The sequence below is a fragment of the Propithecus coquereli genome, unplaced genomic scaffold, assembly GCF_000956105.1.
Source record: "Propithecus coquereli isolate 6110/MARCELLA unplaced genomic scaffold, Pcoq_1.0 Scaffold40, whole genome shotgun sequence".
Taxonomy (NCBI): domain Eukaryota; kingdom Metazoa; phylum Chordata; class Mammalia; order Primates; family Indriidae; genus Propithecus; species Propithecus coquereli.
This window is the reverse complement of record NW_012149730.1, coordinates 4,131,409-4,140,295: the sequence shown is the minus strand read 5'-3', so window position 1 is coordinate 4,140,295 and position 8,887 is coordinate 4,131,409. Positions and strand designations below refer to the sequence as shown.

At 37.2% G+C, this 8,887-nt stretch overlaps 1 protein-coding gene across 1 annotated transcript in view; it reads right to left on the bottom strand.

Moving 5' to 3' along the window:
- TBC1D23 (TBC1 domain family, member 23) overlaps positions 1-8,587 on the bottom strand; it is a 58,937-nt gene extending 50,350 nt beyond the window's left edge. The window contains exon 1 of the mRNA XM_012652808.1: positions 8,329-8,587. Within this exon, the coding sequence (XP_012508262.1) occupies positions 8,329-8,381 (53 nt within the window). The 5' untranslated portion in view covers positions 8,382-8,587. The remainder of the gene's footprint in view (positions 1-8,328) is intronic.
- Between the last annotated feature and the right edge of the window lie 300 nt (positions 8,588-8,887).

Here is an 8,887-nt window from a genome sequence, read left to right as displayed (position 1 = left end):
TTTTTCTATATATTTTTAGTTGTCCGATTAATTTCTTTCTAATTTTAGTAGAGACGGGGTCTCGCTCTTGCTCAGGGTGGTCTCGAACTCCTGAGCTCAAACAATCCACCCACCTCGGCCTCCCAAAGTGCTAGGATTACAGGCGTGAGCCACCGCGCCCGGCCTGTGTAACTTATTTTTAAATACCAGTCTCAAACAATCAAAACTTTCTAAGTATTTCACAAATAGTTTATAGCACATTCAGAAAAGACCCTGACAATTTACAGTCTTGTGAGAGCACAAGTTGATAATTGTGAAATCTTGAAATCATCTGGATATGTGCTGGAATGACACATGCTTGCTATAAGTGTTTTAACAAGTGTTGTATTTCTATGCCAAGGGAAAAAAACAGCTTAAAAAATTAGTAAAACTCTGTATTACGATCAGATCCACAAAAGAAGCTTTGAGAGATTCTCTCATCAAATAATGTAATCCTCTCCAGAATTGGTGTTTTAACCAGGATCTTGTGCCAAGTAAAGAAGGGGTTAAATTTAGTCCTCTCGGCTTGCCAAGTCAAACAAACTTGATAGCTACAGTATTTCATCATCGTGCAACAAGCAGAAGAGACAGAGATCACAGAAATGTTGTGCCATAAACTACTAAAATTAACTACAAATGGAACAGATGCTTTAAATATTTTTCACAGATTTATTTTTGATCCATAATCCATGTAGATCAAATTGCACGAATGGTACCAACAGTGTTCCTTCCTCTGCTAAGAAAAAACTCAGGAGTGGCTGCCTAAGTAAACAGAACAAAACACAAGCAAAAATCAAGTTTCTCAAACTACATATGTAATGTTGCAATGCATTTGCTGTAAGATTTTACCTAAAAATTGAAGGATAATTTCTCTACTAATAAGCAGTTAACTTCAGAGGGTGCTCTAAATCCTTTTCTCTTCCACGCTTTCTCAAAATAAAAGTCCTCAATACTCTTCCTTTCTATACTTATGAGGTGACTTTCCAGCACTTTTAAGGCACAAAGAAATGCATCTTTGTGTTTTCTTCCACTAGAACAGTTCATTTTGAAACTAAAAACAGAATGTATCCTTTGCCTAAGAATGGTATGAAAACAGCAAAAGTCAGAGAGAGACATTACCTATGTCTATTATAAATTTCCACGTTATCCAAAGTGCACCAATATTCCTTTTCTTGAAACCATCATTTTGGAAAATAAACTACTATTGCAAATGAAGTGACAAGACTTTGCAACATTTGGGCAATTCTTTTCAAGGGGTGATAGCTTGGCAAAGAAAACGTATTTGAGAAAAGAGGATCTTGTTTACTTTCATGCTGGGGATTAATCTAAATGGAATTTACAAAATAAAGTTCAAGAATTTCTGGTATTCAATAACACATATATATCAGATGGATACATCCTTCTATGAATCACTTTTATATTTCAAAACAAAGGCTAGAAACTCTTTAAGGGACAAAATGACACATGGAAATTATTTTTAAAGCAACTTTCTTATTGCTCCAACATCCATGAATAAAACCAAAAGATAAAGTATTGAGCTGATAAAGTCATTAAAACGGTATATAATTGCTTATATGTTCTAAATATTACTGCAAATCAAAATAAAATAATCTTTCTTCTTTTCTTTTGAGACAGAGTCTCACTCTGTCTCCCTGGCTGGAGTGCGGTGGCATCATCACAGCTCACTGCAACCTTAAACTCCGAGGCTCAAGGATTCTGCTGCCTGAGCCTCCCAAGTAGCTGGCACTACAGGCACAGCTACGACACCCGGCTAATTTTTCTATTTTCAGCAGAGAAGAGGTCTGGCTCTTGCTCAGGCTGGTCTCAAACTCCCAACCTCAAGAAATCCTCCCGCCTTGGCCTAACGGAATGCTACGATTACAGGCACGAGCCACTGAGCCCAGCCAATCTTATTTTAATGTATATGATACATATAGTATAATACAATTATATTACTGGTTATATATGAAAATATACTTATAGAATTTATTATATTAATAGAACTACATCTATTAAATATATATGTTACATACCTTTTCTAGATGATGCAATCATAATATCTTACTTAAGGTTAAAAAACAAATCTATTTATGTGATTTCTGGCAAGGAAAGAAAATGCACTATAAAAATGAAAGGGGTATAATGCTATAGTATATAATGCTATCGCTATCATATCCCACCGTATCAATCATGAATTGCCCCTTCTCATGGATATATAAGAGACAAGGTGGTACACATCTTATACATATCCTTATAAGCCTAACAGATACCACAGATAACCAATACACACATGTGCTCAGCAATGCACATCTTTGAATATTGTGTCTTTCAAAACACATGGTTGATTATGTGATTAGCATGTTTTTATATGGTTAGCATATTTTTACATGGGCTCTAAGTGTCCATTAAGTATATGTGAAATATACAATATATACACAGTCAACTTTAGAAAAAGCACAGGGCTAAGAATAAGGAGACATAAATTTAAGTCCCAGATCTTCCACTACCTGCATTTGTCATATGACCACTTTAAAACTGTCCTCTCATCTCTAACAAGGCAATAAGAAAAATTCACAACTTCTTTCTCACAGAGCTGTTTTAAGATCCAAATTAGATGGTATATAAAAACATTACATATAAAGGATAAAGATCTGTTCAAATGTATAGTATTTTCTTATACAGGTTGAGTATCCCAAATCCAAAAATCCAAAATCTGAAATTTTTTGAGCACCAACATGATATTCAAAGGACTCATTGGAGCTCACTGGAGCATTTTGGATTTCAGATTTTTTGGGTTAAGGATGCTCAGCCAGTTAAGTATACTGCAAATATTCCAAAATCCAAAATAATCCAAAATCTGAAACACTTCTGGTCCCAAGCATTTAGGATAAGGAAGTCTCAACCTGTATTTCCTTGCTAAAATTAAATACCACCATAACAACTAGTTTTATGCAACTACTTTCAAATTTTAAAAAGAAGCACACACTACAACATTCCCACACAACTACGAAATGCTATGTCAGCTAAAGGATAAGAAAAAGATGAAGACTTGAAACAAATGATTTAATTAGTCATTTTCTTAGCTCAGGTTAAAAAGTTAAGCAGACTCTTAAAAGCAAATATACATTAAATTTCAGGAAATAGGTTTCTTTTAAGTAGCTCTAAACTTACTGATCTTTTATTTCCACAAAAAACAGTCTGATCTTATGAGCTTAACATAAGGGACTTATTTGCTTTCCATCTGTAATTCTCAGTATCTAAATAAGTCACTTCAAGCACCGCCCTTTTCAAAGTGTATAATCCTATGTAATTTCCAAAAACACTAGTATTTAGATACCTTCAGAAGGTATCTTCACATATTATTCCCAGAAATAAAATGACAAAAAATTAACATGCCCCAGCAAGGAACCACAATGCACACTTCTGGTTTTAAAACTGTTTCAAACTTTTTCTAAAACCCTTCAAACAGTATTCGGTGATTGTCTGCTGAACTATGAATGCTTTACTAAACTCTGTTTTGCTTTTTGATACAAGAGGGAGGGCACTGTCTTTAGTTTATACCAAATGGAATCCACATTTCAGCACTATGGAGCAGAAATGCTTTGTCAAGCGGTTTTTATCAATTTTGCTCAAAAGATTCCTACTCATAAATTGGCTGTATATTGCAGTACATTTAACCGGTTGCTCCAGAATTACTTGAATTGCTTCACTAATATAGGGAATGCACTTGTACCCTCTCTACAGTGAGTACATATAGATAAAATGAATTAACTGAATGAAATGCATTTCTTTAGCATGCAAAACCAATTACTAAATCTAATATGTGGATATTAAAACATCTACAGGAAACAAAATCCTAGAAGTGAACTAGGAATTGCCTCCAAAAACTGTAAAATCTGAATTATAATTATAATAAAGACTTTAACATAAATAACATAAACAAAATAAGTCATCTTCATTGCTCATCTTTGCCTGCCCTCTAATTACAGTTTACGAAATCAAACAGCTATCACTTAATAACCCCTAATTGAAGAAATAAAGCTCGTTTTCTCTTCATTTTTTTCTAAGGTAATATCTAGCCTTCCCACAAGTGGCCAGTGTTCTTCTGAAACAAAGGGTTCCTTTCTCTTTCATATTTCACATATTTCTTTACTGACTGTATCATATCTGAAATTGCAATCACCCAGTCCTTAAGTGACATTTTAAATCTTACCTCATGTTTTAATGCTTATAAAGTAAGAAGCACTGACAGAGTGCTATTTACAGAGTGCACAAAACTTGTAAAAATAACTCATTATTCTCAAAAACAATTCCTATTCACATCTCAAATTAACAACAATAGAAGCTTCTTTATGGAACTAAAACTTTTACAATTTTAAGAAAAGTTCAACAATAATTTAAGAAAAGCTTAGCAATAAATTAGAACCATGAATTAAAAGTAAAAATTCTGAGTAAAAATTTAAAATTACATAAGTTCAGAATATCAATTGTATAATTAAAGTCTATACCAAATTTTCTTTTAATTATGAACTTATATCTTTAGGAATTATGTCAGGAAGAAAGCCTCAGAAAATGAGAACATCTGTTCAAATCCACTGCTGGTTTCTTCAACACCAAGAAGAATAACTGCCAATCTTTGAATTGTAACAATTTAACATTGATTTTACAAATTCAGATTCTCATAATATATATTAATTTTTTAAATTAAATTTGCATCAATTCAAATTAACCATAAGTATTTTTACAAGGATTTCACCACACCCTTTGAGCTTACATGGCTGAAGTCTCAGAAAGCTTGAGAGCTGAGGCAGTTTCTGATCAACATGGCTTTCCATAAAGAATGAGCATTATACCAGCAGACAATTACACAGCTCACAAAAACACTGGAGTCAGGAAATTTACATGAAATAACAGCTTGGTATGCCATTGCACATGATGATACAAAAGTCTGTATTCATTCATGCATACATTCATTCTACAAACATTTACTGAGCCACCTGCTATCTGCTACTGCTCTTGCGATGTTCACTATCTAAAGAGTAATGGTAAGTTATGTAATTAGATAAATTATAGTATAACCTGTAAGGTGATACAATATAACATATAAAATATAGAGATAAATTCTGCTGACCTACTCATTCTGAGATATACATCACCTAATACCTTGCTAACTAAAGTGTGGTCCATGAACTGGCAGAATTGGCATCACCTAGGAGCTAGTCAGAAATATAGAATCTCAAGTCCCACCCAAAATCTGAAGCAGAATCTGCATTTAAACAAGCTCCTCAGGTAATTCCAATGCACATTTAAACTTTGAGAACCACTGATCTAGACCATAACTGAAAACTAGTAAATAAGTAATAAATGATATCATAGAGCCCATGTACTTTTAAGGTTTTAAAGCTCCATCCTGAGCCTTTTTAGGAATGTATACACAATTTTAACAAGTTCAACTACCTAGTTTCACAGAGTAGGAACAAATTGAGAGATAACACTGATAAGAAAGAAAGAAAACAGGAAAAACTTATAAAAAGAAATCTCAAAAAAGGATGGCTGTGTGGGGCCATTTAACATAGCAACAATCTACATTATCTGTCTTGATAAGTTCTAAAGGTCTCAGCAAATTACAGCAGCACAAAAGTAATCAATGTTCTTAAATGCAACTCCTGTAACTAGACCATAAATTTCTTGAGGACAAGGACCTAATTTTATTCTTATACGCTTATACTTGTAAACTGAAAGACCCTGAGTCGTTAAGATGAGTCTGGGTTAGGCAGTGAGACACATGATATATTTTAGAAAAATTTGTATCTGATAAAATTAAAATAAAAACATGACAGTTAAAATAAAAACATCTACTCTTTTTTACAAAAAAGCATCCCCATTCTGTAACAGCCCATTCACCAAGCACTCTAAGAAGAGAGGCTTTATTGAACCCATGGCTCCCAATCCCAAAGTCTTTCCTGACTCTATTCAAACTCACTTCTGGGTGACTGGTGAGGGGAGTAAGGATTCGAGAAAAAAGACAAAGATTGGAAGAGAATGGAGAAAGAATAGAAATCACAGAATATCTCAGGGTTCCTCCCTTCATGAAAATAAAATGAACAAAAATGGGAAGACACACCAAAGACACAGCAACCTTATAGGAGAACAAATGCTATCTCTCTAGCAATCATTTACTCCATGTCCCTTGCCTGTGAACTAGACACATGTTTACAATCCTCCTAACCTAAGAACTCCCCAAGATACCTTAACTCTAGAAACATTCCCCTCATGGCCCTCAATCAGCTGATTATGTCCAGTTTGTGAAACAACTCACCCTTCCAAAACAGCAAACTTCAGGTTACAACCTGGCCAGGTGCAGTGGCTCACACCTGTAATCCCAGCACTCTGGCAGGCTAAGATGAGAGGATCACTTGAGGCCAGGAGTTAGAAACTTCAGGTTATAACCAGCTAAATCACTTTCTGAAAAGTGTTGCAATGTCTATGTCAACGACTTTTAAAAGGTCCCTTTAACTGGTTAAAACCTTTTTTAATGTTTTTCCAGACCTATTTTTCCACAACTTCTCTTCAACCGGGCAGTTCTAGTTATTACTCTCCAAACAAATCACTAGTTTTCTTGCCTATGTCCTTGCTTATGCTGTTCCTGCAGTCAGAGGCCTTTCTCATCTCTTAATCTGACTCTGCACTATTCAATATGTTAGCTACTAGCCATGTGTGGATATTTAATATTTGAAATGTGGCTAGACCAAATTGAGATGTAGAGTATATGTAAAATGCACATTGGATAAGACTTGGTACAAAAAAAATGTAAAATTATCTAATTGTTTTTTTAACAATGATTACATGTTGAAATATGTTGAATATATTGGATTAAAGTATTATAGATTATTAAAACGAATTTTACCTCTTTTAGTCTTTAATATGGCTACTAGAAAATGATAAATTACTTACGTGGCTCATGTTATACTTCTATTGGACAGTGCTGGTCTAAATACTACTCATTCTTCAAGGCCTAATTCAAACACCACTGCTTCCATGAAGCTTTCCCCAGTGATTCCAAGTGGAAGTGGTTTCTGCGCCGCCCTCCCCCGCCCAACTCCCATAACACTTTTAATCGCACTCCCAAAGAATAAGATTAATTTTATCTTGTTACTGACTGTACCTGTTACAGATCCCAACTCCAAAATAAGCAAACTGAGGAAAGAAACTACACCTAGGTCACCATAAGTTTTCCTCCTACACCTTGGAGAGCACACGCACTAAGGTAATGTTTGATGTCTGCTAATTGACAGATGAATTTCTCTATTACTCTATTATCTATCCGTTTCAACGATTTCCATTTTTTTCTCAGGGACTAAACTCAATACCTACAAATGTCCTGTATTATATTTAGGTAAACAAAGTGCTAGTGAGCTGTACACATACTAAAAACAAGCAAATCCAAATACATGTGGTCAATGCACTTAAATCAATTGTGAAAATCAGACAAACCTCTAAAGATTTTTTTTAAATGATGTTTTCCCTAACCATTGTAAAGATCGACTATTTCAAAAGTAGAAGCTTTTCCCAAAGATTAACAACACCGAGTAGCGTACCAAAAAATTATTGGAGGTCCTCCCCACAACCCCGAGCACGAATCAGGTAAGCATGTAAAGGCTTGGGAGCAGCAACCGCAAAGTCCCATGCTGCATCCGAAGCTATGAAATCAAGCTGCGAGAAAAGTGATAGAAAGGAAAAAGACGGCTTGTGTGGAAGAGACGAATGGTAAAAACTGTTGGAACGCGAAACCAGATTAAAAACCAATATATAAAACATCTCAACTACGTGGAAGGGATCCTCCCTGGGTGTGTCTCTCAACCTCTGAACCCTCAGGCAGAGGTCGCAGTAGTAATTTCAAAAGGTCTTTTCTTCAAATCATATTTTAATGCCCCAGATCTGTATCCAAGAAACTTCGTCTTAACCAGTCTACTCCTGGGACTTCAGCCAAACTCAGCCCTGAAGCCACCCTCTCCAACACATCTTGGAGAGCAGTGGACGAAGCGGGAGGCCCAGACTGAGGCCCAGCACCTGGACAACACCCCTCTTCCTTCGAGTCCCGCCCCAGCCCCTTGGGCAGAAGCGGGCAGGGAGGAGGGACCCCGCAGGCAGAGGAGACTCGGCAGGCAGAGGGGGCGGGGCAGGACATTGGACTTCTCCGAGGACGGGTCTTCCCGTTCTTGCCGACGCCAGACGGTGCCTCAGGGAACCCCAGAATGGTGAGAAAGAAGAATAAAGGGCCAGTGGGAATTAGCCTTGGCTTTCACTCACCAGCCGTCGCCGCTCGACGTTGGCGGTGGCAGGACCTCTTCTCCTTCCGCCATTGCTGTTGACGTCCACGTCACTTTGCCGAAAAGTGGTCCCGGCGCTGAGACCGACTCTGAGAACCAATGTCGTAAAGTCTTCGGAAGTCCGGGACTGAGCTTCTCCAGAGGGAAAGAAAGAGGGAAGTGGTAAGGGATCGGAGGAACGCAACGTCACGACGCCCCGAGGGCGAAAGGCAGCGTCCAGCGCTTGGGGGAGGAGACTTGGAGGAGGCAGCTGCGCCCCTAAAGACTACACGTCCCAGGATGCCGCGGGGCCCCGGGCTGGGCGGACCTTTGTGGGAGCGTGCCTCGAGCGTCGCTTCTTGGCGTCCAGTTAGCGTCTTCATTCCAACTTGGTGCCTAACGTAGCAAACATAGAGCTGAGAGTCCTAGCTAGTGAAGAGAGGAGGGGAGGTGGTGATTAATATAATTAATACAAGTGGACATAGAAGGAGAGCCACATTTCGGTAATTTCCTACTATAACAAAACGATTTGAAGAAAGCCGGATATAAGGTAAGGGCAG